The sequence below is a fragment of the Mauremys mutica genome, unplaced genomic scaffold (genome assembly GCF_020497125.1).
Source record: "Mauremys mutica isolate MM-2020 ecotype Southern unplaced genomic scaffold, ASM2049712v1 Super-Scaffold_277, whole genome shotgun sequence".
In the NCBI taxonomy this organism is placed as follows: Eukaryota; Metazoa; Chordata; order Testudines; family Geoemydidae; genus Mauremys; species Mauremys mutica.
The window spans coordinates 255,890-283,864 of record NW_025423355.1 but is presented as its reverse complement, the minus strand read 5'-3'; the positions used below and the strand labels follow the sequence as shown (position 1 = coordinate 283,864).

General features: G+C 60.8%; 1 protein-coding gene across 1 annotated transcript; it reads right to left on the bottom strand.

Annotated features, from left to right (window-relative positions):
• Positions 1–97: 97 nt before the first annotated feature.
• LOC123361529 lies at positions 98–27,597 on the bottom strand. The gene is made up of 13 exons (XM_045001476.1): positions 27,468–27,597; positions 23,038–23,073; positions 18,123–18,207; positions 17,515–17,565; positions 17,086–17,121; positions 16,347–16,471; positions 9,086–9,328; positions 3,838–4,029; positions 2,182–2,299; positions 1,452–1,499; positions 778–896; positions 433–574; positions 98–236 (listed from the first exon to the last, which is right to left on the bottom strand). The coding sequence occupies exons 1-13, from the start codon at positions 27,588–27,590 to the stop codon at positions 127–129; spliced, it is 1,428 nt and encodes a 475-aa protein (XP_044857411.1). The 5' UTR covers positions 27,591–27,597; the 3' UTR covers positions 98–126.
• Between the last annotated feature and the right edge of the window lie 378 nt (positions 27,598–27,975).

The following is a 27,975-nucleotide window of genomic DNA, read 5'->3' as shown; positions in this document are numbered from 1 at the left end:
CTTCCAGACGATTCCCTCTGCAGCTCCCCGGATGCCTGGGTTCCATCTGGCCGAGTCCCTCTGCAGCTCCCCGGACGCCTGGGTCCCTCACTCTCCTGGGGGCGGGGAGGGGGGGTGGCCGGCCCCCTACAGACGGACCAGGCCCAGGAAGGTCCCGTGCGGGCTGAGGTCCAGGGACGCGTTGGCCCGGGGCACACGGAGACTCAGCTGGTCCCCACGGTGCAGCTGGAAAACGCCTGCGGGGGGGCGGGGGGGACACACACATTATCATGGGGGGGGTCCAGAGAGCCCATCCCCCACCTGCTGCCGGACAGCCCCCCCGTTCCCTGTAACTGCCCCCCAGTGGCTACAAATTCCCCCTCCCCCCGGGGTGGTCCCCCCCCCGTAGCTATAACACCCCCCCATGGATTCCCCGCCCCCCCCGCCGCTCACCTCCGCTGTAGCAGCTGTTGTAAGCCTGCTCCGGCTCGCGGGGCATACTCTGCACGCACCGCAGCAGGATCTGCCCCGGCCCCCCGGCCGACGCCCGCCACAGCACCTGCCCCATGGTGAACGTGGGGTCGTGGAACAGCACCTGGGGGGGGGCGGCAGGGGAGAGGGGCTGAGGGTTGGAGTGGGGGGGGTCCCGGGGCCTGTCCCCTCTAGGGGGCGCCGGCTCCCACCCGGCCCCGGGGCGGGGACTGGCTGGCTCAGGGGGGCGGGGAATGGGGCAGGGGCCTGTCCCCTCTAGGGGGCACCGGCTCCCACCCGGCCCCCGGGGTGGAAAATGGCCCTTACCTGGCTGTAGACGAGGTACAAGCCCGTCTGCTTCACGGTCACGTCCGGGCCGCTCACTTCCAGCGCCCGGCCCTGCTGCAGGAACGGCTGCCACCAGATCTCAGTCATGTCCCCCTCATCTGTGGGGGCGATGGGGGGCTGTTAGCACCCCCTGGCTCCCTGCCCCCCCCGCTCTAACCACCAGCCCCTACTCCCCTCCCAGAGCCGGGGAGAGAACCCAGGCGTCCTGGCTCCCAGCACCCCCTGCTCTAACCTACCAGCCCCCACTCCCCTCCCAGAGCCGGGGAGAGAACCCAGGAGTCCTGGCTCCCAGCACCCCCTGCTCTAACCTACCAGCCCCCACTCCCCTCCCAGAGCAGGGGAGAGAACCCAGGCGTCCTGGCTCCCAGCCCCCCCTGCTCTAACCACCAGCCCCCACTCCCCTCCCAGTGCCGGGGAGAGAACCCAGGTGTCCTGGCTCCCAGCCCCCCCCACTCTAACCCACCAGCCCCCACTCCCCTCCCAGAGCCGGGGAGAGAACCCAGGAGTCCTGGCTCCCAGCCCCCCCTGCTCTAACCACCAGCCCCCACTCCCCTCCCAGAGCCGGGGAGAGAACCCAGGAGTCCTGATGGTCAGCGTGGGTCACCCAGGGAAGGGGGATGCTGGGGTGGGGAGTGGGGGGGGGGACGACTCACTGTTGGTGGAGCGATGGCTGGGGGCCAGGTGCAGAACCGAGCGTTTCCCTAGGAGTCAGGTGGAGAGACAGAGACAGTGACTCCCCCGTTCCCCTCCCCTCCCCCCCCCGCGCCCCTTTGCCCCACGGCTGCCGGAGCCCGGATCTCCCAGTCAGCTCAGAGCCGCTGGGGCCTTTAACAGCCCTACCACTGGGATCCCACTTCTGCCACCAAGCGCTGTGAAACTAAGGGCTTGCGTGAGCTCCCCAGCACCGCTGCCTGCACCGTGGGTCTGAGCCCAACGTCTCCACCCCAAGGGACAACCCCGGAGCATCGCACCCCGCACCGCAAAAGATATGGGGGTTAATGGAGCTAATCCACGATCGATCCCACTTCTGACACCAGCTCAACTGGGTGATCCACTGCGGCGGGCGCTGGGGCAACACCTCTTACCAGAAACTGACCTGGGAGGCAAAAACTGGAAAGGGAATCCAGGCCTGACCGCACTGCAATCAGGAGTGACTCCGGATTCACCCCGGGAGGCAGCTGACAGCCGCATCCGGCCGTTCCCCTGCTGAGTTTGTCACTTTCGACTTTCATTTCTCAATATCCTGTTCCCCGGCCGACCACAGCCAGACCCCGCCCGGGGGTTGGATGGGAGCCAGCGCCCCCTAGAGGGGACAGTCCCCGTTCCCCACCCCCACCCAAGGGTGGGGCACTTCTCACTTTCACTTCATCCCCAGCCACTCACTGTGCTGCTGCCGCTGATCCTGCTGCCTTGAGCTCCCCTCGGAGCCCCGTTTGCCCCTTCGCCAAACCAGGGGGGGCTGGACCCCCGCAGCCAGGGGGGGCTCCAGCTCCCCGGGCCCCTGAACCAAGAGCAGACAGGAGAGGGTTAACCCTGCCACCAGCCCCCACTGCCCTCCCAGAGCCGGGGAGAGAACCCAGGAGTCCGGGCTCCCAGCCCGCCCTGCTCTAACCCACCAGCCCCCACTCCCCTCCCAGAGCCGGGGAGAGAACCCAGGAGTCCGGGCTCCCAGCCCGCCCTGCTCTAACCCACCAGCCCCCACTCCCCTCCCAGAGCCGGGGAGGGAACCCAGGAGTCCTGGCTCCCAGCCCCCCCCCCGATCTAACCCACCAGCCCCCACTCCCCTCCCAGAGCCGGGGAGGGAACCCAGGAGTCCTGGCTCCCAGCCCCCCCTGCTCCGACCCACCAGTCCCCACTCCCCTCCCAGCGCCGGGAGAGAACCCAGGAGTCCGGGCTCCCAGCCCGCCCTGCTCTAACCCACCACCCCCACTCCCCTCCCAGAGCTGGGAGAGAACCCAGGAGTCCCGGCTCCCAGCCCGCCCTACTCTAACCCACCAGCCCCCACTCCCCTCCCAGAGCCGGGGAGAGAACCCAGGAGTCCGGGCTCCCAGCCCCCCCTGCTCCGACCCACCAGCCCCCACTCCCCTCCCAGAGCCGGGGAGGGAACCCAGGAGTCCCGGCTCCCAGCCCCCCCTGCTCCGACCCACCAGCCCCCACTCCCCTCCCAGAGCCGGGGAGGGAACCCAGGAGTCCTGGCTCCCAGCCCCCCCTGCTCCGACCCACCAGCCCCCACTCCCCTCCCAGAGCCGGGAAAGAACCCAGGAGTCCGGGCTCCCACCCCGCCTCCCGAGCCGGCAGTCAGTGGGTCGCTCTGTACATTCCTCTCCGCCATGTGGGGTTTTCCCAGGGGGGCGGGTTCTTTCCGCCTCCTCGCCCAGCGCTAAGAGTCGGTGCCAGGTTTGTGTTTGCGGCTCCCCTCGGCCCGATGGGGGGGGGGGCTTCATCTTTAACCCTTCAGGGGTCTCCCCCCTCCCGGCTGCTGCCCCGTGGAGGACAAGGGGGGAAGAGAGAGCGAAGCAGCAGCTCCGACCTTCCCCGGTAAGTTTCACCCGCCCCCTGGAGCCCCTTCCCCTCCCAGAGCTGGGAGAGAACCCAGGAGTCCGGGCTCCCAACCCCCACTCCCCTCACAGAGCCAGGGAGAGAACCCAGGAGTCCGGGCTCCCAGCCCCCACCTGCTCCAACCCACCAGCCCCCACTCCCCTCCCAGAGCCAGGGAGAGAACCCAGGAGTCCGGGCTCCCAGCCCCCCCTGCTCCAACCCACCAGCCCCCACTCCCCTCCCAGAGTCGGGGAGGGAACCCAGGAGTCCTGGCTCCCAGCCCCCCCTGCTCTAACCCACCAGCCCCGACTCCCCTCCCAGAGCCAGGGAGAGAACCCAGGAGTCCTGGCTCCCAGCCCCCCCTGCTCTAACCACTAGCCCCCGCTGCCCTCCCAGAGCCGGGGAGAGAACCCAGGAGTCCGGGCTGCCAGCCCCCCCCGCTCTAACCACTAGCCCCCGCTGCCCTCCCATGTGGATCCCTGGGTGGGGGGAGCCTCTCACCTGATTCTCTCCCCTTCTGGCGGCCACCAGCTCCCCCCGGAGCTGGGTCAGTTCCCCCTGCAGGGCTCCCAGTTGGGCCTGCTGGGCCATCAGGGTGATGAGACAGGCCAGCACCCCCAGGGCCGCGGCCCCCCCCAGCCACAGCCCCCCCAGAGCCTGGCACCCCGGGGCCCCGGCCATGAGAGCTGGGGAGTGTCACCTCCCCCCTGGCTTCCCCCTCACCTGATCCCCCCAAGCCCAGTCCCGGACCCCCCCTCTCTAGGTGCTCCCCCAAATCCCCCTTCCTGAGCCCCCCACCCCCTCCCTAGCTGCACCCCCAAATCCCTGCCCAGATACCCCCAAATCCCCCTTCCTGAGCCTCCTAACTGCACCCCCAAATCCCTGCCCAGATACCCCCAAATCCCCCTTCCTGAGCCCCCTAACTGCACCCTCAAATCCCTCCTTGACACCCCTCAAAATCTCACACCCAGAGCCCCCTAACTGCACCCTCAAATCCCTCCTTGACACCCCTCAAAATCTCACACCCAGAGCCCCCTAACTGCACCCTCAAATCCCTCCTTGACACCCCCCAAAATCTCACACCCAGAGCCCCCTCCCCCTCCCTAGCTGCGCCCCCAAATTCCTGCCCGGACCCCTCCAAAATCTCCCCCGGCCTGTTCTCAAAGCCGCCCCCCCCCGAAAATCCCCCTGCTCACCCCCCCCCCACACCGCTCCGGAGCCCAGCGAGGCCTGGGTTGGCCCAGGGGGTGCGGCTGGGATCTGGGGGTGCTGCCAGCGCCCCGGCCGGGGGGCCCCTTTGCAGGTTCCGGGCTGCGGCCGGCGAGTGGCGGGCGCTGGCGTCTGGGTCTTGCGCAAGGGGGCGGGGGGGGGAAGGGCGGGGGGGGGGGAGGAAACCGCCCGGTGCCCGCGGCCCTGCCAGCTGTATCCGTCTGCCAGCTGGCAGGGACCGTTAGCCCCCCCTCAGCGGCGAATGGGTGGGGGGTCCCCCCACTTCACATCTCTGTGGGTTCCCCCCGAGAACCTCCCCCCCTCCTGCAAAATCCCTCTCTTGAGGCGTCCCCAAAATCTCTGCCCCCACCTTTACCCCTCTGGGGAGGTCACCCCCAAGTCTCTGCGCTCACCCTGAATTTTCCAGGGACCCCCCTGAATTCATCCCCAAGTATCCGGCTCCCCCTTCTTGCCTCAGGCCTCCAGAACTCCAGTCACCCCCCGATTTCTATCTCCCCCCCCAAAAGATACTTGGATTCATTCATATCTGCATAGGAAGGATGAATGCACTTGGGTCCCGGGGTGTTAGCAACAGCTGGAAAACTTCCCTGCCCCCCCCCAATAGATTAGAACCCAGGAGTCCTGGCTCCCAGCCCCCCCCTGCTCTAACCACCAGCCCCCACTCCCCTCCCAGAGCCGGGGAGGGAACCCAGGAGTCCTGGCTCCCAGCTCCCCCTGCTCTAACCACCAGCCCCCACTCCCCTCCCAGAGCCGGGGAGAGAACCCAGGAGTCCTGGCTCCCAGCCCCTCCTGCTCTAACCCACCAGCCCCCACTCCCCTCCCAGAGCCGGGGAGAGAACCCAGGAGTCCTGGCTCCCAGCCCCCCTCCTGCTCTGACCCACCAGCCCCCACTCCCCTCCCAGAGCCGGGGAGAGAACCCAGGAGTCCTGGCTCCCAGCCCCGCCCCGCTCTAACCACCAGCCCCCACTCCCCTCCCAGAGGTGGGGACAGAACCCAGGAGTCCTGGCTCCCAGCCCCCACCTTGTCTAACCCCTCACCCGGCGCTGAGATGCGGCCACCTCTGGGGCGGGGCGGCCGGTTACCCAGGGACCCCTTGCCCGGCGCTGAGATGCAGCCACCTCTGGGGCGGGGCGGCCGGTTACGCAGGGACCCCTCGCCCGGCGCTGAGATGCAGCCACCTCTGGGGTGGGGTGGCCGGTTACCCAGGGACCCCTTGCCCGGCGCTGAGATGCAGCCACCTCTGGGGCGGGGCGGCCGGTTACGCAGGGACCCCTCGCCCGGCGCTGAGATGCAGCCACCTCTGGGGCGGGGTGGCCGGTTACCCAGGGATCCCTCGCCGGCGCTGAGATGCAGCCACCTCTGGGGCGGGGTGGCCGGTGACCCAGGGACCCCTCGCCCGGCGCTGAGATGCGGCCACCTCTGGGGCGGGGCGGCCGGTTACCCAGGGACCCCTCGCCCGGCGCTGAGATGCGGCCACCTCTGGGGCGGGGCGGCCGGTTACCCAGGGACCCCTCGCCCGGCGCTGAGATGCAGCCACCTCTGGGGCGGGGCGTGGCGGGTGGCGGTTGAGATAACCCACGTTCAGGCTTTCTCAGGAATCGAAATGTGTGATCATCAGTTTGTTCTGGTGAGTGCGAACACCAGATAAGGTCCCGCAGGCCCGGCCCAGCCACCCACGCGGCCGCGGGCTCCGGGAAAGCGATCGATCCTAGCGGCCTTCACCCCAGGAGGCAGAATCGAGGGGCCCTCGTGGGGCTGGGCTAGCGGGGGCCGTGGGTCAGGACAGAGTGGGGGGCGGGGAGCTGAGGCGGTCTGTGTCCCGGGGTGGATGGATGGAGGGTGCCGTGGGGAGGGCCGGCTGGCTCAAGGTCGGGTAGACGGATACACCATAGCACCTGCTGCTGGCTCAGCGTGATTCTATTGAGGCCTGCCTCAGTTTCCCCAACACAACATCCACCCCCCCCCCTCTGGCCTCTGGTCTATTAAGGCCTGCACAAAGCCTTTCCAAAGAAAACTGACACCTGTTTCTCCTCCCGCGGCCCCACGCTTCCTGTTCTGCCAGCACCTGCCGCCTGGAATTTGGCCTCCCTCCAGGCGCCGTCTGCCGGCAGCCATCTCCGCCTTTCTAAGCTGCCCGGGACTCTGCTCCCCTTCTCGCACCCTGTGACAAACCGGGTCACGGCTGTTTTGCTCGACAGATGGCCCCGGCGGCGCGGACCGATCCGGCTCAATGGAAGGAGCAACTAAGTGCACCACGTGTGCAGCGAGAGATGACACCGCGGAAAGCCACCGCCCAAGGTGCTAAGCCCTGCCGCTGGAAGGGTTTCCCTGGGACCGATGGTTAAGGGCGTGGGCTGAGGGATCGACGGGTCGCCGCTGTGTGTGAGGAACAGAGAGCGATGGAGGCACAGAAAGCCAGAGAGGCAGGCGGGGCGCGGGTCACCCGGAGAGGAAAGTCACGAGACGGAGCTCCTTGGGGCACAGGACTGGCCGGAGAAGCGGGCCGGGGAATTTCTGAGCCAGGAAGCCAGCTGCGGCTGTCGGTCTCTGCCGCGGCCAGGGAGGCGGGCCGGCGTTGGCCGTTCATGGTAAAATAAATGGGTTGGCGCCAAAGAACAAACCTCAGTGGGACCGTCCTACGTGAAACACCCCTGCCCGCATACAGGTCCGGCGAGAGAACCCAGGCGTCCTGGCTCCCAGCGCCCCCCCCGCTCTAACCACTAGCCCCCACTCCCCTCCCAGAGAACCCAGGTCAAACCATTCGCCACAGACGAGGCCCCGGCGTTTTAATTGTCCTTTTAATAATCGTTTCTGCGATAAAATCGTCTGTGTCCCGCCTCCCGCCTCGCACGGGCACCAATGTGTGTGCGTGTGTGTGCCCCGCCCCCTCCGGGGGCGGGTGTTCATTGGTTCGCTGCAAGGCCCCACCCACCCACGCCCCAGCCTATCAGGCACCGGGGGGCCCGGTGTCCTATTGGCCGCCAGTGCTGTCGAGCGGTGGGCGAGGCGGGCAGGCCAGCCAGCCGGGGGCGTCCATGTGCCCCCTGGTGGCAGCAAGGGGCACTGCACCCCCCCCAGTCAGGGGGGAGGATGTGTCCATGTGCCCCCTGGTGGCTGCAAGCGGCACTGCACCCCCCCAGCCAGGGGGATGATGTATCCATGTGCCCCCTGGTGGCTGCAAGGGGCACTGCACCCCCCCCAGCCAGGGGGATGATGTCTCCATGTGCCCCCTGGTGGCAGCAAGGGGCACTGCACCCCCCCCCAGCCAGGGGGATGATGTCTCCATGTGCCCCCTGGTGGCTGCAAGGGGCACTGCACCCCCCCCAGCCAGGGGGATGATGTCTCCATGTGCCCCCTGGTGGCAGCAAGGGGCACTGCACCCCCCCCAGCCAGGGGGATGATGTCTCCATGTGCCCCCTGGTGGCAGCAAGCGGCACTGCACCCCCCAGCCAGGGGGATGATGTGTCCATGTGCCCCCTGGAGGCTGCAAGGAGCACTGCACCCCCCCCCCAGCCAGGGGGATGATGTGTCTATGTGCCCCCTGGTGGCTGCAAACGGCACTGCACCCTCCCCCCAGCCGGGGGGTGGGTATGTTCGTGCGCCCCCTGGTGTCTGCAACGGGGACTGTGCCCCCCATGTGCCACTTTCTCCTGCGGTGGGGGGAGAGGTTTGGCTGGAGTCGCTGTTTTATCCCTCCCCTGAGTGTTGGGGACAGGAAGAGCCAGGAAGAGAACCCAGGAGTCCTGGACCCCAGCCCCACCTGCTCTAACGACTAGCCCCCATTCCCCTCCCAGAGCCACGGAGAGAACCCAGGCGTCCGGGCTCCGCAGATGTTAATGAACCCCCCCTCTCACTGAAGCGGCAGTAAAGGAATTCGGGGGTGGGGGGTCTCCAGCTGGATGGGAAGGATCTCGCCAGGGTTCTCTGGGTCGCTGGATTTAGGTGGAGCCACGGGCCATCATCCAGTGGCGGGGAGTCGCGTGGGTCAGAACCGCACCCACACAACGCTGCGTAGGGTGTGACCCCCCCCCCCAGACACTGGGGTCCGGGAGAAGCCGAGGGGACGGGGCGGGCAGGAGGGCGCGGTCCACCGGGATCCGATCCGAAGAACGGGGAGCACAACTGGTGGCCCCATGGGTGTGATCCAGAACACTGGAGCCTGCTTCCTTCCCAGAGCCGGGGAGAGAACCCAGGAGTCCTGGCTCCCAGCTCCCCCTGCTCTAACCCCCCAGCCCCCACTCCCCTCCCAGAGCCGGGCAGAGAACCCAGGAGTCCTGGCTCCCAGCTCCCCCCGCTCTAACCACCAGCCCCCACTCTCCTTGCAGAGCTGGGGAGAGAACCCAGGAGTCCTGGCTCCCAGCCCCGACCTGCTCTAACCACTAGACTCCACTCTCGTCCCAGAGCTGGGGATAGAACCCAGGAGTCCTGGCTCCCAGCCCCCTCCTGCTCTGGCCACTCAACGCCGCTGCTCTCCCGGGGAACCCAGGAGTCCTGCCCCCCCGCCCCGGGCTCAGTGCACCTGGAAGAGCCCAAAGAAGGTGAGATAGGGCTCGGCCTTGAGCCGCACGTCGCGGAGGGTGCGGAGGCGCAGGACGGATTGTTTCTGGAGGAGCAGGAGCCCAGAGACCTGGCACACGTGCAGCTCGGGGTCCTGCGGGCCAGCGCTGGTCGGGGGGAACTGCTCCAGGCACCGCAGGGCCAGCACCCCGTCCACCAGCACGTCCAGCTTGATGTACACCGTCCGCCCCTCGTTGAAATGCACCTGCCGGGGGCAGAGGGGGTCAATAGAACCCAGGAGTCCGGGCCCCAAACCCCCTGCTCTAACCACCAGCCCTCCCTGCCCTCCCAGAGCTGGGGAGAGAACCCAGGAGTCCTGGCTCCCAGCCCCCCCTGCTCCAACCCACCAGCCCCCACTCCCCTCCCAGAGCTGGGGAGAGAAAAGATGGTTACTCACCTGTAGTAACTGTTGGTCTTCGAGATGTGTTGCTCCTATCCATTCCATGTAGGTGTGCGCGCCGCGCGTGCACGGCTCTTCGGAACATTTTTAGCCTAGCAACTCCGGCGGGCCGGCTGGCGCCCCCTGGAGTGGCGCCGCCATGGTGGCGTATATATACCCCAGCCGGCCCGTCCGCTCCTCAGTTCCTTCTTGCCGGCTATTCCGACAGTGGGGAAGGAGGGCGGGATTGGAATGGATAGGAGCAACACATCTCGAAGAACAACAGTTACTACAGGTGAGTAACCGTCTTTTCTTCTTCGAGTGATTGCTCCAATGCATTCCAGTTAGGTGATTCCCAAGCCTTACCTAGGCGGTGGGGTCGGAGTGAGACGTGGCGGAGTGTAATACCGCAGAGCCGAAGGCTGCGTCGTCTCGAGACTGCTGCACCAACGCGTAGTGGGAAGCGAAGGTATGGACTGAAGACCAGGTGGCCGCTCTACAGATGTCCTGGATGGGGACATGGGCCAGGAAAGCGGCCGATGAGGCGTGTGCCCTTGTGGAGTGGGCGGTGAGTCGGCACGGGGGAACGCGAGCAAGCTCGTAACACGTTCTGATGCAGGACGTCACCCAGGAAGAAATCCGCTGCGAGGAGACTGGCTCGCCTTTCATGCGGTCAGCTATTGCCATGAACAGCTGGGACGAACGCCGGAAGGGCTTCGTGCGGTCGATGTAGAACGCGAGCGCTCGGCGGACGTCGAGGGTATGCAGCTGCTGTTCCCGAGGCGAGGCATGCGGCTTCGGGAAGAAGACCGGGAGGAAGATCTCCTGGTTGAGATGGAAGGGCGACACCACCTTGGGGAGGAAAGCCGGGTGTGGTCGAAGCTGCACCTTGTCCCCGTGAAAGACGGTATATGGGGGACCCGCCGTCAGGGCGCGGAGCTCTGAGACCCGTCTGGCGGATGTGATCGCCACGAGGAAGGCCTTCTTACAGGTAAGATGGAGGAGAGAGCAAGTAGCAAGGGGCTCGAAGGGTGGGCCCATGAGCTGGGCGAGGACCAAGTTAAGATCCCATGTCGGAGCAGGAGGACGCACCTGCGGGTAGAGACGGTCTAACCCTTTAAGGAATCGTGATACCATCGGGTTGGAGAAGATCGAGCGACCTCCTATAGCTGGTCGAAATGCTGACAGCGCTGCCAGGTGCACCCTGAGGGACGAGATTGCAAGACCTTGACCTTTGAGGTACCAAAGGTAGTCGAGGACAGTCTGGATGGGGGCCGAGAAAGGGTTGATACCTCTCTGGTCGCACCAGAGGGCAAAGCGCTTCCACTTGGCGAGGTAAGTAGTTCGCGTTGAAGGTTTCCTGCTTTCGAGCAGCACTTGCTGCACCGCTGCGGAGCAATCCCTCTCTGCGTCGGTCAACCACTCAGGAACCAAGCTGTAAGATGCAAGGATTGCAGGTTCGGGTGACGAAGCCTGCCGAGGTCCTGGGTTATGAGGTCCGGCCACAGCGGAAGGGGAATGGGTTCCCGAACCGACAGCTCGAGCAGCAGGGTGTACCAGTGCTGCCTCGGCCAGGCCGGAGCGACGAGTATGATGCGGGCTCTGTCTCTCCGGATCTTGAGCAATACTCGGTGGACGAGCGGAAACGGAGGGAACGCATAGAGAAGAGGCTCTGTCCATGACAGGAGAAACGCATCTGAGAGGGAGCCTGGAGCTTGGCCTTGGAAGGAGCAGAACCTGTGGCATTTGCGGTTGGTCCGAGAAGCAAAGAGGTCTATCTGGGGAAAGCCCCACCTCTGGAAGATGGAATAAGCCACATCTGGGCGAAGGGACCACTCGTGAGAGGCGAAGGACCTGCTGAGGCGGTCGGCCAACGTGTTCTGCGCTCCCGGCAGAAAAAACGCTTCGAGGCGAATCGAGTGGGCTACGCAGAAATCCCAGAGGAGCAATGCCTCGTTGCAAAGTGGGGAGGACCGCGCTCCGCCCTGCCTGTTGACATAAAACATGGCTGTGGTGTTGTCCGTGTAGACCGCTACACAGCGGTTCTGCAGGTGAGCCCGAAAGGCGAGACAAGCTAAGCGGATGGCTCTCAGCTCTCGGACATTGATATGGAGGGAGAGCTCCTGGGGTGACCAGAGACCCTGGGTGTGCTGGTCTCCTACGTGAGCCCCCCAGCCCAGCGCCGAGGCGTCCGTCGTCAGGGTGATTGACGGGCGAGGCGGGCGGAACAGAACTCCCTCGCAGACCATTTCCGGGTCCAGCCACCAGGTGAGCGTCTGGAGAGCAGGCTTTGCCACCGTCACCACCATGTCTAGGGGATCGCGATGAGGACGGTACACCGACGCCAGCCACATCTGGAATGGGCGAAGTCGGAGCCTGGCATGCGCGGTCACAAATGTGGACGCTGCCATGTGACCGAGGAGGCGGAGGCAGGATCGTACCGTCGTCGTCGGAAAGGCCTGCAGTGCCCGAACGAGGGAGGCCAACGTCTCGTGCCGAGTGCGAGGGAGGCACGCTCTGGCCAGATTGGAGTCTAGGACCGCTCCTATAAACTCCACTCTTTGCGCTGGAACTAGGAGGGACTTCTCGGTGTTGACAAGCAGGCCGAGAGACCGGAACAGATGTAGAACCTCGGATACTTGATTCACCACCAGCGCTTGGGAGCGGCCCCGAATCAGCCAGTCGTCGAGATATGGGTAGACGTGGATGCGACGACGGCGGAGGGCTGCGGCGACGACCGCCATGCACTTGGTGAATACCCTCGGCGCGGTGGAGAGGCCGAAGGGGAGCACTGCGAACTGGTAATGAGCTCCGTTGACCATGAAGCGCAGGAAGCGTCTGTGGGGGGGGTAGATTGCCACATGAAAGTAGGCATCCCTCATATCGAGGGCAGCAAACCAGTCTCCAGGATCCAAGGAAGGGATAATGGACCCCAAGGTCACCATCCGAAATTTGAGCTTGCACAGGTATCTGTTGAGCTCCCGGAGGTCTAAGATGGGACGAAGGCCGCCTTTCGCCTTGGGGATGAGGAAGTATCTGGAATAGAATCCCCTGCCCCGCCTGCTGGGAGGCACCTCCTCGATGGCACCCACGCTCAACAGAGACTGGACCTCCTGTAAGAGGACTTGCTCGTGAGAGGGGTCCCTGAAGAGGGACAGGGAGGGTGGGTGGGAGGGAGGGGGCGAAATGAACTGTAGGCGGTAGCCGTACTGGACCGTGTTGAGGACCCAGCTGTCCGAAGTTACAGATGACCATGCCTGGAGGAAGCGGGAAAGGCGGTCGGAAAACAGAAGGGGTGGATCCTGATTGGAGAGAGGTGAGCGGCCCTCGGGCGTCTCGTCAAAAGGCCGACTTTGGGCGCTGAGGGGTCTTGGACGATCCCTGGGTTTGGTTCCGCCGCCCTCCCGATGGTCTGCGGCGGAAGGGGGCTGAGCGCCGATTGTTAGGCGGGCGAGGTCTGTTGTATTGGAAGGGTCGATAAGGTTGCTGCTGGAAGGGACGCCTTTGGGTGGCCGGCGTGTGCATCCCTAATGTGCGGATCGCCACTCTGCCGTCCTTCAGGGTTTGAATGCGGGTATCGGTTTTTTCTGAAAATAGACCCTGCGTCTCGAACGGAAGGTCCTGGAGCGTGTACTGGACCTCCGGCGGCAGAGTAGAGGACTGAAGCCATGCAATGCGTCGCATGGTTACCCCTGACGCTATGGTCCTGGCCCCCGAGTCCGCGGCGTCTACCGCTGCCTTAATTAAGGTACGGGAAGCTAGCTTTCCTTCCTCTAGCAATGCCGAGAACTCCCTGCGGGAATCCTGCGGGTGAGCTCTGCAAATTTGGCTAGGCAGCCCAAGATGTTAAATGTATATCTTGAGAGCAAGGCCATTTGGTTGGCGATACGGAGTTGGAGGCCGCCCGCCGAGTAAATTTTCCGGCCTAACAGGTCCATGCGCTTGGACTCCTTCGCCTTTGGCGCCGCGGCGGGCTGGCCGTGTCGCTCCCGGTCATTGACAGATTGGACAACTAGAGAGTCCGGAGCCGGGTGAACGTAAAGGTATTCGTAGCCCCTCGGGGGGACCGAGTACTTCCTCTCAACCCCGCGCGCTGTAGGCGGGACGGAGGAGGGCGACTGCCAGATAGCGGCATTGTTTTTCTGTATTGTTCGAATGAAGGGGAGCGCTACCCTCACGGGGGCGTCCTCCCCCACCACGTCCGTGATGGGATCCTCGACCTCCTGGACTTCTTCCACGGGTAGGTTGATGGCCTTAGCTACCCTTCTGAGAAGGTCCTGGTGAGTCTTGAGGTCGATCGGCGGGGGCTCCAACGGTGCCGCCCCTGCCACCGCCTCATCGGGGGAGGAGGATGAGGAAGGACCCGGTAGCACTTCCTCCGGTGCCTGCTCCGTGTCTGCGGGAACCGCTTCATGCCCCAAGAGCGTGCCGTGGTCGGCGGCCTGCGGAGTGGGGGACGGAGGTGGCCTGCTGACAGTGGCTACCGGTACCGACTGCACCGAGCCTGGCTGTCGCGGCAGGAGGGGGGGCCCCTGTTCATGTTCGGCCCAAGGGACCCAAAATCCCCATTGCTGCGGTCCATGTTCTGGTGGGAGGGACCCCGCCCGGAAGTCAACTGCGCTGCCCCCAGGGGAGGCGACTGAGGGCTCTCTTGATGGCCAGGGAGGGGCCGAAGTGGTAGCCGGGCGGACGTCCGGTGCCGGAGTAAAGGGCCCCCGCGGTGCCGCCGGACGGTGCCGGTCGTCACGTGGTCCGGCCGGCGAACGGGACCTGCGCGTGTCGCGGTGCTGGGAGCTCGACCGGCGGTGCCAGGAGCTCGACCGGCGGTGCCGGGAGGTCGACCTTCGGCCCCGGGAGCTCGACCTGCGGCGTCGGGAGCGCGACTGACGGTGCCGGGAGCTCGACCGACGGTGCCGGGATGCGGATCTGGACCGCGTGCGGCGGCGCCTGGAGCGACTACGCGACTCTCGACGCCTCTCGTGGTGCCTGGAGCCGGACCTGCTATGGTACCGGCGACTCTGCGACCGGGACTTGGAACGTCGCCGGGAGTGCGACCGGTACCGCGACTGGGAGCGGTACCGGGACTGCGACCGGCGAGGAGACGGGGAGCGTCGTCGCGACGTGGATCGTCGTGCCCGGTGCTGCGGAGAGCGGTGCCGTGAGCGAGAACGGGACCGCGACCTGGCGGCGGTGCTGCGATCGGGTCGGGCGCCCGGGGACGGGGGTCGCATTAGAAGTGGCTTCCCAATAGACTTGAGAGGCCGCACCGGTGGCCCCGGCCGCTGAGCGCTTGCGTCAGCGGTAAGTTCGATTAAATGTCTTGCCGTCGCGAACACCTCGGGCGTGGACGGCAGCCTCAGCTCCTCGTCGGTGGGCACCGGGGAGCTGGGCGGTGCCGGACTCGACGGCACGGTGCACGTTTTGTGCACAGCCTCAGCCTGCACCGTTACAGTCGGAGGCGGCTGGGCTAACGGTCTCTTTTGCTTGTCCGAGACCGTCTTCGGCACTTTGCGCTTCTTTCCCGGGGAGACGGAGCGGTGCCGGGTCTTCGGTGCCGGGTGCCGCGCCTCGGCACCGGAGCGGCTGGGTGCGGTCGGCGCGCTGCTAGTCGGGGCAGTCTTTGGCGCCGCCGGTGCTGGTGCCGGAGGTTGGAGGGCCGACTCCATGAGGAGTTGCTTCAACCGCGAGTCCCGCTCCTTCCTCGTGCGAGGCTTGAAAGCGACGCAGATGGGGCACTTGTCCGACCGGTGAGCCTCTCCAAGACAGCGGAGGCAGGCGTCGTGCGGGTCACTCACCGGCATAGACCGCTGGCAAGCCGCGCAGGGCTTGAAACCCGCCGGTCCGGGCATAAGCCCGCACCGGGGCGGAAGAAGAGGGCTAACCCCTCTAACTCCCTAATGAGTAAGATAACACTAACTATAGAACTATTAACAAAATTTAACAACTACGATAACTATATACACTAACTAACGGAGAACGCTAAGCTGTGGAGGACAGGAGAGCACTCCACTGATCCTACTAGCCGTCACGGGCGGAAAGAAGGAACTGAGGAGCGGACGGGCCGGCTGGGGTATATATACGCCGCCATGGCGGCGCCACTCCAGGGGGCGCCAGCCGGCCCGCCGGAGTTGCTAGGCTAAAAATGTTCCGAAGAGCCGTGCACGCGCGGCGCGCACACCTACATGGAATGGATAGGAGCAATCACTCGAAGAAGACCCCAGGAGTCCTGGCTCCCAGCCTCCCCTGCTCCAACTCACCAGCCCCCACTCCCCTCCCAGAGCTGGGGAGAGAACCCAGGAGTCCTGGGTCCCAGCCCCCCTTGCTCTAACCCACCAGCCCCCACTCCCCTCCCAGAGCTGGGGAGAGAACCCAGGAGTCCTGGCTCCCAGCCCCCCTGCTCTAACCACCAGCCCCCACTCCCCTCCCAGAGCCGGGGAGAGAACCCAGGAGTCCTGGCTCCCAGCCCCCCTGCTCTAACCCACCAGCCCGCACTCCCCTCCCAGATCCAGGGAGAGAACCCAGGAGTCCTGGCTCCCAGCCCCCCCTGCTCCAACCCACCAGCCCCCACTCCCCTCCCAGAGCCAGGGAGAGAACCCAGGCGTCCTGGCTCCCAGCCCACCCTGCTCTAACCACCAGCCCCCACTCCCCTCGCGAATAGCCGGGGAGAGAACCCAGGCGTCCTGGCTCCCAGCCCCCCTGCTCTAACCACCAGCCCCCACTCCCCTCCCAGAGCCGGGGAGAGAACCCAGGCGTCCTGGCTCCCAGCCCCCCCTGCTCTGACCCACCAGCCCCCACTCCCCTCCCAGAGCCGGGGAGAGAACCCAGGCGTCCGGCTGCCCCTCACCTGGCAGTACAGGTAGTACAGACCCTTCTGGAGGACGCTGAATTCCCCGCTGGCCGGATTGTAGTTCAAGGGTCTCGTGGTGTTGAGCGTCGTCTCCTCCCAGCCCCGGATGGTCCCGTCAGGCCCTGGCACGGTGGGGGAGAGGGAGGCACAGAAGAGGAAGGGAGGGCATTAAATTCCCCCCCTGCTGCCCTCAAGACGGAGGGCTGCCCTGGCCCACCCCTCTGCCTGGCTCCCCCTGCCCCATTCCTACCTTCTCTGCCCCCAGCCCCGGTTTATAATACGCTGCCCCCCGCTGGCTGCCCTTGGAACTGCAGGTTGCTGGACCCTGCTTCCTTCCCAGAGCCGGGGAGAGAACCCAGGAGTCCTGGCTCCCAGCCCCCCCTGCTCTGACCCACCAGCCCCCACTCCCCTCCCAGAGCCGGGGAGAGAACCCAGGAGTCCTGGCTCCCAGCCCCCCCTGCTCTGACCCACCAGCCCCCACTCCCCTCCCAGAGCCAGGGAGAGAACCCAGGAGTCCGGGCTCCCAACCCCGCCCTGCTCTAAACCACCAGCTCCCACTCCCCTCCCAGAGCCGGGGAGAGAACCCAGGAGTCCTGGCTCCCAGCCCCCCCTGCTCTGACCACTAGCCCCCACTCCCCTCCCAGAGCTGGGGAGAGAACCCAGGAGTCCGGGCTCCCAGCCCCCTCCCCGCCCCCAGGTGGAGTCATTGGCTTCACACAGCCCCTCCTAGAATTACCTGAGTTGATCCCAGCTGGGTCCTTTGGCAATTGCACTGAAACAGAGACCAACATGAGCCGTTACTACACTGGGGGGTGCTGGGAGCCGGACTCCTGGGTTCTCTCCCCGGCTCTGGGAGAGGGGTGGGAGCTGATGGTTAGAGCAGGGGGGGGGCCGGGAGCCAGGACTCCTGGGTTCTCTCCCCGGCTCTGGGAGGGGAGTGGGGGCTGGTGGGTCAGAGCAGGGGGGGCTGGGAGCCAGGACTCCTGGGTTCTCTCCCTGGCTCTGGGAGGGGCATGGGGGCTAGTGGTTAGAGCCGGATGTGGGCTCAAAACCAGAATGACTTAATCAGCAACAAGCCACCTCCAAGTATGTATATTTATTTATTTTTTTAAATCCACGACTTCCCGATCCCAAACTGACCAGATGCCTCCCAGGTGTCTCTCACCTTTATAGTGCGCAGCAACAGGTTTCTTGCAAGGCTTCTTCCCCTTGGACGCTGCCGAATACAAGCAGGGAGAATCACACTTATCTTTATGCCATACAGGTCTCATGACACACGCAGGTGCTATACGGTGAGCTGCTGCTAGGGGGCAGCATTACGTGGAGATACATACGCAGACAACCACAGAATCCACCCGCCCTTGCTCTGACCCACCAGTCCCCCTTCTCTCCCAGAGCCGGGGAGAGAACCCAGGAGTCCTGGCTCCCAGCCCCCCTGCTCTAACCCACCAGCCCCCACACCCCTCCCAGAGCCGGGGAGAGAACCCAGGAGTCCTGGCTCCCAGCCCCCCTGCTCTAACCCACCAGCCCCCATCCCCACCCAGAGCCGGGAGAGAACCCAGGAGTCCTGGCTCCCAGCCCCCCCTGCTCTAACCCACCAGCCCCCACTCCCCTCCCAGAGCCGGGAGAGAACCCAGGAGTCCTGGCTCCCAGCCCCCGCTGCTCTAACCCACCAGTCCCCACTCCCCTCCCAGAGCCGGGGAGAGAACCCAGGAGTCCTGGCTCCCAGCCCCCCTGTGCCAGGTTGGGGACGATGCTGGGGGGTTCACTCACCCGATCTCCTCTCCCGCGGCGCCGCCCCTTGGTCCAGGTGGTGCTGGAACCAGCCCTGGGGGCTGCGGCCAACAGCAGGCGCCAGCTGGGTGGGGGACAGTTCAGTGAGGAAAGGGTTAATGGGGGAGTCTAAGTGACACAGACACAGCCCCCCCCCGCAGCCCCCCACAATCTCTGTATCGCAGGAGCCCACCCCTCCTAAATAATACACCGGCTTGGGGGATGGGAGCCAGACCAGGAAGGGGGGAGTGGCAGGGGGGCGGGGAGTTACCCCATCTCTGTTCATGGCCCTGATCCCTCAGGGCGGGGGGACGACCCAGTCTCCCCCACCTCCCCCCAGGGGTCCTGGGCCCCCTCCAGAGAATGAGAGAAAGAGAGATGGAAAGAGTGAAAAAGTCCATGAAGAAAGAAAGAAAGAAAGAAAGAAAGAAAGAAAAGGGGACGAATAAGAAAGAAAGAAAGAAAGAAAGAAAGAAAGAAAAGGGGACGAATAAGAAAGAAAGAAAGAAAGAAAAGGGGACGAATGAGAAAGAAAGAAAGAAAGAAAGAAAAGGGGACGAATAAGAAAGAAAGAAAGAAAGAAAGAAAGAAAAGGGGACGAATGAGAAAGAAAGAAAGAAAGAAAAGGGGACGAATGAGAAAGAAAGAAAGAAAGAAAGAAAGAAAGAAAGAAAGAAAGAAATAAAGAAAAAAGAAAGAAAGAAAGAAAGAAAGAAAAGGGGACGAATGAGAAAGAAAGAAAGAAAGAAAGAAAGAAAGAAAGAAAGAAAGAAAAGGGGACGAATAAGAAAGAAAGAAAGAAAAGGGGACGAATGAGAAAGAAAGAAAGAAAGAAAGAAAGAAAAGGGGACGAATAAGAAAGAAAGAAAGAAAGAAAGAAAGAAAGAAAGAAAAGGGGACGAATGAGAAAGAAAGAAAGAAAGAAAGAAAGAAAGAAAGAAAGAAAAGGGGACGAATGAGAAAGAAAGAAAGAAAGAAAGAAAGAAAGAAAGAAAGAAAAGGGGACGAATGAGAAAGAAAGAAAGAAAGAAAGAAAGAAAGAAAGAAAGAAAAGGGGACGAATAAGAAAGAAAGAAAAGAAAGAAAGAAAGAAAAGGGGACGAATGAGAAAGAAAGAAAGAAAGAAAGAAAGAAAGAAAGAAAGAAAGAAAAGGGGACGAATAAGAAAGAAAGAAAGAAAGAAAGAAAGAAAGAAAAGGGGACGAATGAGAAAGAAAGAAAGAAAGAAAGAAAGAAAGAAAAGGGGACGAATAAGAAAGAAAGAAAGAAAGAAAGAAAGAAAAGGGGACGAATGAGAAAGAAAGAAAGAAAGAAAGAAAAGGGGACGAATAAGAAAGAAAGAAAGAAAGAAAGAAAGAAAAGGGGACGAATAAGAAAGAAAGAAAGAAAGAAAAAGGGGACGAATAAGAAAGAAAGAAAGAAAGAAAGAAAGAAAGAAAGAAAGAAAGAAAAGGGGACGAATAAGAAAGAAAGAAAGAAAGAAAGAAAGAAAAAGGGGACGAATAAGAAAGAAAGAAAGAAAGGAAGAAAGAAAGAAAAGGGGACGAATAAGAAAGAAAGAAAGAAAGAAAGAAAGAAAGAAAGAAAGAAAAGAGGACGAATGAGAAAGAAAGAAAGAAAGAAAGAAAGAAAGAAAAGGGGACGAATAAGAAAGAAAGAAAGAAAGAAAGAAAGAAAGAAAAGGGGACGAATAAGAAAGAAAGAAAGAAAGAAAGAAAAGGGGACGAATGAGAAAGAAAGAAAGAAAGAAAGAAAAGGGGACGAATAAGAAAGAAAGAAAGAAAGAAAGAAAAGGGGACGAATGAGAAAGAAAGAAAGAAAAGGGGACGAATGAGAAAGAAAGAAAGAAAGAAAGAAAGAAAGAAAGAAAAGGGGACGAATAAGAAAGAAAGAAAGAAAGAAAGAAAGAAAGAAAAGGGGACGAATAAGAAAGAAAGAAAGAAAGAAAAGGGGACAAATAAGAAAGAAAGAAAGAAAGAAAGAAAGAAAAGGGGACGAATAAGAAAGAAAGAAAGAAAGAAAGAAAGAAAGAAAGAAAGAAAGAAAGAAAAGGGGACGAATGAGAAAGAAAGAAAGAAAGAAAGGGGACGAATGAGAAAGAAAGAAAGAAAGAAAGAAAGAAAGAAAGAAAGAAAGAAAAGGGGACGAATGAGAAAGAAAGAAAGAAAGAAAGAAAGAAAGAAAGAAAAGGGGACGAATAAGAAAGAAAGAAAGAAAAGGGGACGAATGAGAAAGAAAGAAAGAAAGAAAGAAAAGGGGACGAATAAGAAAGAAAGAAAGAAAGAAAGAAAAGGGGACGAATGAGAAAGAAAGAAAGAAAGAAAGAAAGAAAAGGGGACGAATGAGAAAGAAAGAAAGAAAGAAAGAAAGAAAGAAAGAAAGAAAAGGGGACGAATGAGAAAGAAAGAAAGAAAGAAAGAAAGAAAGAAAGAAAGAAAAGGGGACGAATGAGAAAGAAAGAAAGAAAGAAAGAAAGAAAGAAAGAAAGAAAGAAAAGGGGACGAATGAGAAAGAAAGAAAGAAAGAAAGAAAGAAAGAAAGAAAGAAAAGGGGACGAATAAGAAAGAAAGAAAAGAAAGAAAGAAAGAAAAGGGGACGAATGAGAAAGAAAGAAAGAAAGAAAGAAAAGGGGACGAATAAGAAAGAAAGAAAGAAAAGGGGACGAATGAGAAAGAAAGAAAGAAAGAAAGAAAGAAAGAAAGAAAGAAAAGGGGACGAATGAGAAAGAAAGAAAGAAAGAAAGAAAAGGGGACGAATGAGAAAGAAAGAAAGAAAGAAAGAAAGAAAGAAAAGGGGACGAATGAGAAAGAAAGAAAGAAAGAAAGAAAGAAAGAAAGAAAGAAAAGGGGACGAATAAGAAAGAAAGAAAAGAAAGAAAGAAAGAAAAGGGGACGAATGAGAAAGAAAGAAAGAAAGAAAGAAAGAAAGAAAGAAAGAAAGAAAGAAAAGGGGACGAATGAGAAAGAAAGAAAGAAAGAAAGAAAGAAAGAAAGAAAAGGGGACGAATAAGAAAGAAAGAAAGAAAGAAAGAAAGAAAGAAAAGGGGACGAATGAGAAAGAAAGAAAGAAAGAAAGAAAGAAAGAAAAGGGGATGAATGAGAAAGAAAGAAAGAAAGAAAGAAAAAGGGGACGAATAAGAAAGAAAGAAAGAAAGAAAGAAAAGGGGACGAATAAGAAAGAAAGAAAGAAAAGGGGACGAATGAGAAAGAAAGAAAGAAAGAAAAAGAAAGAAAAGGGGACGAATAAGAAAGAAAGAAAGAAAGAAAGAAAGAAAGAAAAGGGGACGAATAAGAAAGAAAGAAAGAAAGAAAGAAAGAAAGAAAGAAAAGGGGACGAATGAGAAAGAAAGAAAGAAAGAAAGAAAAGAAAGAAAAGGGGACGAATGAGAAAGAAAGAAAGAAAGAAAGAAAGAAAGAAAAGGGGACGAATGAGAAAGAAAGAAAGAAAGAAAGAAAGAAAAGGGGACGAATGAGAAAGAAAGAAAGAAAGAAAGAAAGAAAGAAAAGGGGACGAATGAGAAAGAAAGAAAGAAAGAAAGAAAGAAAGAAAAGGGGACGAATGAGAAAGAAAGAAAGAAAGAAAGAAAGAAAGAAAGAAAAGGGGACGAATAAGAAAGAAAGAAAGAAAGAAAGAAAGAAAGAAAGAAAGAAAAGGGGACGAATGAGAAAGAAAGAAAGAAAGAAAGAAAAGGGGACGAATGAGAAAGAAAGAAAGAAAGAAAGAAAGAAAGAAAGAAAGAAAGAAAAGGGGACGAATGAGAAAGAAAGAAAGAAAGAAAGAAAGAAAGAAAGAAAAGGGGACGAATAAGAAAGAAAGAAAGAAAGAAAGAAAGAAAGAAAAGGGGACGAATGAGAAAGAAAGAAAGAAAGAAAGAAAGAAAGAAAAGGGGACGAATGAGAAAGAAAGAAAGAAAGAAAGAAAGAAAGAAAGAAAAGGGGACGAATAAGAAAGAAAGAAAGAAAGAAAGAAAGAAAGAAAGAAAGAAAAGGGGACGAATAAGAAAGAAAGAAAGAAAGAAAGAAAGAAAGAAAGAAAAGAAAAGGGGACGAATAAGAAAGAAAGAAAGAAAGAAAGAAAAGGGGACGAATGAGAAAGAAAGAAAGAAAGAAAGAAAAGGGGACGAATAAGAAAGAAAGAAAGAAAGAAAGAAAAGGGGACGAATAAGAAAGAAAGAAAGAAAGAAAGAAAGAAAGAAAAGGGGACGAATGAGAAAGAAAGAAAGAAAGAAAGAAAGAAAAGGGGACAAATGAGAAAGAAAGAAAGAAAGAAAGAAAGAAAGAAAGAAAGAAAAGGGGTGAGTGGGAAAGAAAGAAAGAAAGAAAGAAAGAAAGAAAGAAAGAAAGAGAAAGAAAAGGGGACGAATGAGAAAGAAAAAGAAAGAAAGAAAGAAAGAAAGAAAGAAAGAAAGAAAGAAAAGGGGTGAGTGGGAAAGAAAGAAAGAAAGAAAGAAAGAAAGAAAGAAAGAAAAGGGGTGAGTGAGAAAGAAAGAAAGAAAGAAAAGGGGACGAATGAGAAAGAAAGAAAGAAAGAAAGAAAGGGAGGAATGAGAAGGAAAGGAAGGAAAACGGCAGGACAAGGGTGACGGACGAAAGAGAGAACGCAGCAGTGGAGAAGGAAGAGGGGCAGAAAAGGCGAAGCGGAGGGAGAGGGCAGCAGGCCGAATGTGAGACGAAGGGAGGAATGAGGGAAAACGGAAAGAAAAGGGGGAACGAGAAAGTCGAGGCTGAAAGGAAGCAAGCGGGAGAAGCGGAGCGAGAGGAGGAGAAGACGGACGGAAGGAAAAAGCAAAAGGAAAGAAAACGACTGAGAACGTCAGGGAAAGAAGAAAGGAGGAAACCCACCCCCGAGGGAAGGGAGCCGGTGTGGGGCGGGGGCCGGGGAGCCGGTGTGGGGGGAACCGGCACCCCAGACATACCAGCTCCAGCGCGCCCGGCATCTCCTCCGGCAGCTCCTGGCGACACAAAGAGACAGATGGAGTCAGACCAATGCTAGGGGGCGCTGTGGGGCAGGGAGCGGGGCGGGGGCTCAGCAGGGGGCGCTCTCCCCTGGCAGGCAGGGCTGGCCCCAGGGCAGCGCTAGGGGGCGCTGTGGGGCAGGGAGCGGGGCGGGGCGGGGGCTCAGCAGGGGGCGCTCTCCCCTGGCAGGGGGCTGGCCCCAGGGCGGCGCTAGGGGGCGCTGTGGGGCAGGGAGCGGGGCGGGGGGCTCAGCAGGGGGCGCTCTCCCCTGGCAGGGGGCTGGCCCCAGGGCGGTGCTAGGGGGCAGGGAGCGGGGCGGGGGCTCAGCAGGGGGCGCTCTCCCCTGGCAGGGGGCTGGCCCCAGGGTGGCGCTAGGGGGCGCTGTGGGGCAGGGAGCGGGGCGGGGGGCTCAGCAGGGGGCGCTCTCCCCTGGCAGGCAGGGCTGGCCCCAGGGGGCGCTAGGGGGCGCTGAGGGGCAGGGAGCGGGGCGGGGGCTCAGCAGGGGGCGCTCTCCCCTGGCAGGTAGGGATGGCACCAGGGGGCGCTAAGGGGCGCTGTGGGGCAGGGAGCGGGGCGGGGGCTCAGCAGGGGGCGCTCTCCCCTGGCAGGTAGGGATGGCACCAGGGGGCGCTGTGGGTCAGGGAGCAGGGCTGGTCCCATTGCCCTATAACCCAGCCCGGATTCAGGGCGGTGTCCCCTGGGCATCTCAGGGTCTGGACCCGCTGCTGCCCCACCCTGGCCCCATGGCCAGAAAGGCAACAGCCTCCCCACACCCAACACATGGGGAAACTGAGGCACAGGGCGGGGGGGGGAGGCACACACAGACCCTTCCATCCTGGAGGAGAGAGCACCCATGGCTGCAGCCAGTGGGTGGGGTGGGGAGATCACAGATCAGATCAAGGCACAGAAGGGGGTGTGGGTGTGTTATTGTGGGTTTGTGTGTGTGCTTGGACAGTGTTGTATGTTAGAGTGTTATAATAAGTGTGGGTGGGTGTGTATAATGGGGTGTGTTGGCAGAGCAGTGTGTGGGGGCGGTAGCGGGGTGTGTGATTGCAGAGCAGTGTGTTTGTGTGTAGCATTGTGTGTAACAGTGGGGGGGCTTTGTGCTTAGTGGTGGGGGCTGTGTGTGCAGCGGTGTGGGGTGGGGGGGTGTAGGTGTGTGGGGTGGGCTGTGTGTAGCTGTATGTATAGCAGGAGTGTGTTTGTAGAGCAGTGGGTGGTATCTGTGTTTGCACAGTTGTATGTGTGTGTGGTTTAGAGTTGTGTGGGTGTGTGTAGTAGGTGTGTGAGTGTGTGTGGGGGTGTAGTTTGTAGAGCAGTGTGTGTGTTTGTACAATAGTATGTGTGTGTTTGCAGAGTGGGCTGTGTGTGTAGTGGGGGGTGTTTGCAGAGCAGTATCTGTGTGTGTTGTGGGTGTGTGTAGAGCAGTGTGTGTATGTGGTGGTATGTGTGTTTGCACAGTAGAGTGTGTGTGTGTGTGTTTGCAGAGCAGTGTGTGTGTTTGTAGCGGGGTGTGTGTTTGCAGAGCAATGTGTGCCTGTGTGTGTGAAGCGGGGTGTGTGTATAGGGCGGTGTGTGTTTGCACAACAGGAAATGTGTGTATAGTGTGTGAGTGTATGTTTCTAGTGCTCTGTGTGTGTGTGTGTGTAGTGGGGTGTTTTTGTAGAGCAGTGTGTGTATGTGGCAGGGTGTGTGTTTCCAGAGCTCTGTGTGTGTGTGTGTAGCAGGGTGTGTGTTTGCACAGCAGTGTGTGTGGGTGCATAGCAGGTGTGTGTTTGCAGAGCAGTGTGTGTGTAACGGGCTGTGTGTTTACAGAGCGGGGGGGTGTAGCAGGGTGGGTGTTTGCAAAGCAGTGTGTGTGTGTGTGTGTGTGTGTGTGTTTGTAGAACTGTGTGTATGTGTAGTGGTGTGGGGGAGCTTTGTGGGTAGTGGTGTCTGTGTGTAGCAGTGGGGGATGTGTGTGTAGCGGGGACTGTGTGGTGGGTTGTAGCGGTGCGGGAGTCTCTGTAGTGGGGGGGTGTATAGCGGTGTGGGGGTTGTGTAGCCATGTGGGGGACTGTGTGCGTGTAGCAATGTGTGTGTTTGCACAGTGGTGTGCATGGAGATGTTTGAGGGATGGTTGTTTTGCGGTGTGGGGGGATTGTGTAGTCGGGGGGGCTGTGGGTAGAGGTGTGGTGTGTGTGTAGCTGGGGGGGCAGGTTGTGTGGCTGGGTGCGTGTGTGTGTGTGTAGCTGGGGGGACAGGTTGAGTGGCGGTGCGGTGTGTGTGTGTAGCTGGGGGGCAGGTTGTGCGGTGTGTGTGTGTGTGTGTAGCTGGGGGGGCAGGTGGTGTGGCGGTGGTGTGTGTGTGTGTAGCTGGGGGGCAGGTTGTGTGGTGTGTGTGTGTGTAGCTGGGGGGGCAGGTTGTGTGTGTGTGTGTAGCTGGGGGGCAGGTTGTGTGGCAGTGTGGTGTGTGTGTGTGTAGCTGGGGGGCAGGTTGTGTGTGTGTGTAGCTGGGGGGCAGGTTGTGTGGCGGTGTGTGTGTGTAGCTGCGGGGGCAGGTTGTTTGGCGGTGTGGTGTGTGTGTGTAGCTGGGGGCAGGTTGTGTGGCGGTGCGGTGTGTGTGTGTAGCTGGGGGGGCAGGTTGTGTAGTGTGTGTGTGTGTAGCTGGGGGCAGATTGTGTGGTGGTGCGGTGTGTGTGTATGTGTGTAGCTGGGGGGGCAGGTTGTGTGTGTGTGTAGCTGGGGGGGCAGGTTGTGTGTGTGTGTAGCTGGGGGCAGGTTGTGTGGCGGTGCGGTGTGTGTGTGTGTAGCTGGGGGGCAGGTTGTGTGTGTGTGTCTAGCTGGGGGGGCAGGTTGTGTGTGTGTGTAGCTGGGGGGGCAGGTTGTGTGTGTAGCTGGGGGGCAGGTTGTGTGTGTGTGTAGCTGGGGAGCAGGTTGTGGGTGTGTGTGTGTGTGTGTGTAGCTGGGGGGCAGGTTGAGTGTGTGTGTGGGTGTGTGTGTGTAGCTGGGGGGGCAGGTTGTGTGTGTGTGTGTGTAGCTGGGGGGCAGTTTGTTTTTGTGTGTGTGTGTGTAGCTGGGGGGCAGGGTGTGTGTGTGTGTGTGTAGCTGGGGGGGCAGGTTGTGTGTGTGTGTGTGTGTGTGTGTAGCTGGGGGGCAGGTTGTGTGTGTGTGTGTGTGTAGCTGGGGGGCAGGTTGTGTGTGTGTGTGTGTGTAGCTGGGGGGGCAGGTTGTGTGTGTGTGTGTGTGTGTGTGTGTAGCTGGGGGGCAGGTTGTGTGTGTGTGTGTGTGTGTGTGTAGCTGGGGGGGCAGGTTGTGTGTGTGTGTGTGTAGCTGGGGGGCAGGTTGTGTGTGTGTAGCTGGGGGGGCAGGTTGTGTGTGTGTGTGTGTAGCTGGGGGGCAGGTTGTGTGTGTGTGTGTGTAGCTGGGGGGGGAGGGGTTGTGTAACCGTGTGGGTTTCCCCTCCCCCACCACGTCCTCCCGTCGCCCTCGCCCGTAGCCCGGCCCCTCCCCCCTGTGCCTGCGGGGGGGGGGGCGAACGGGGGGGTCCGGGGGGTCCCGGGCTCGGGGCGGAGGAGAGGAGCTGGGGGGGTCCCTGACTGACGGTGCGGGGGGGGCAGGAGGAGGCTGGGGCCGGGGGGGCACCAGGCTGGGGGGGGGGGCGTGAGGAGCGGCTGGGGGGGTCCCAGGCTGGGGCCGCTGAGGGCGCGGGGAGGGCGGCGCTGGGGGGCGGAGGAGCCCCTGGGGGGGGCGGGCTGGGGGCTTCCCAGGCTGGGAGGCCGCGGGGGTCCCAGGCTGGGGGGCGAGGAGGGGCCGAGGGGGGGCGCGCAGGGGTCCCAGGGAGGCCGTGGGGGGTCCCAGGCTGGGGGCGCTGGGGGGCCGCGGGGGCCGCGCTGGGGGGCTGCAAGGGGGCCGCGCTGGGGGGCCGCGGGGGGTCCGAGGCTGGGGGGCTGCAAGGGGTCGCGGGGGGGGCCGCGGGGGGCGCGCTGGGGGGCTGCAAGGGGGCGCGCTGGGGGGCTGCAAGGGGGCGCGCTGGGGGGCCGCGGGGGGCGCGCTGGGGGGCTGCAAGGGGGAGCGCTGGGGGGCCGCAGGGGGCCGCGGCTGGGGGGCTGCAAGGGGTCGCGGGGGCCGCGGCTGGGGGGCTGCAAGGGGGCGCGCTGGTGGGCCGCCGGGGGCGCGCTGGGGGGCTGCAAGGGGGCGCGCTGGTGGGCCGCGGGGGGCGCGCTGGGGGGCTGCAAGGGGTCGCGGGGGGGCCGCGGGGGGCGCGCTGGGGGGCTGCAAGGGGGCGCGCAGGGGGCCGCGGGGGGCCGCGGCTGGGGGGCTGCAAGGGGGCGCGGGGGGGCCGCGGGGGGCGCGCTGGGGGGCTGCAAGGGGGCGCGCGGGGGGGCCGCGGGGGGGTCCCGCTCACTCACCCTCGGGGGGCTCCGGGCCCAGGCGCAGGCCGCCAGCACCAGCCCCAGCCCGGCCAGCCCCACGGCGGCCCCCGCCAGCCCCAGCGCCCGCCCGGCCCGCGCCCGCCGCCGCCTGCGCCCCATGGACCCGCCGCCCCTCGCTCCGCCCGGGCCGGGCCGGGGCATCGGGGCGGGTCCGTGCGGGGCCGGGCGGGGGCCGGGACAGGAAACAGGCGGGGGGGGGGGAGCGAGCGAGCGAGACCGTGCGAGTGTGTGTGTGTGTCAGTCAGTCTGTGTGTGTGTGAGTGTGTCAGTGTGTGTGTCAGTCAGTCTCTGTGTGTGTGAGTGAGAGTCAGTCAGTGTGTGTGTGTCAGTTGTGTGTGTGTGTGAGTCAGTCTGTGTGTGTGTGTGTCAGTCAGTATGTGTGAGTGTGAGTGTGTCAGTGTGTGTGTCAGTCTGTGTGTGTGTGAGTGAGAGTCAGTCAGTGTGTGTGTGTCAGTCTGTGTGTGTGTGAGTGTGTCAGTCAGTG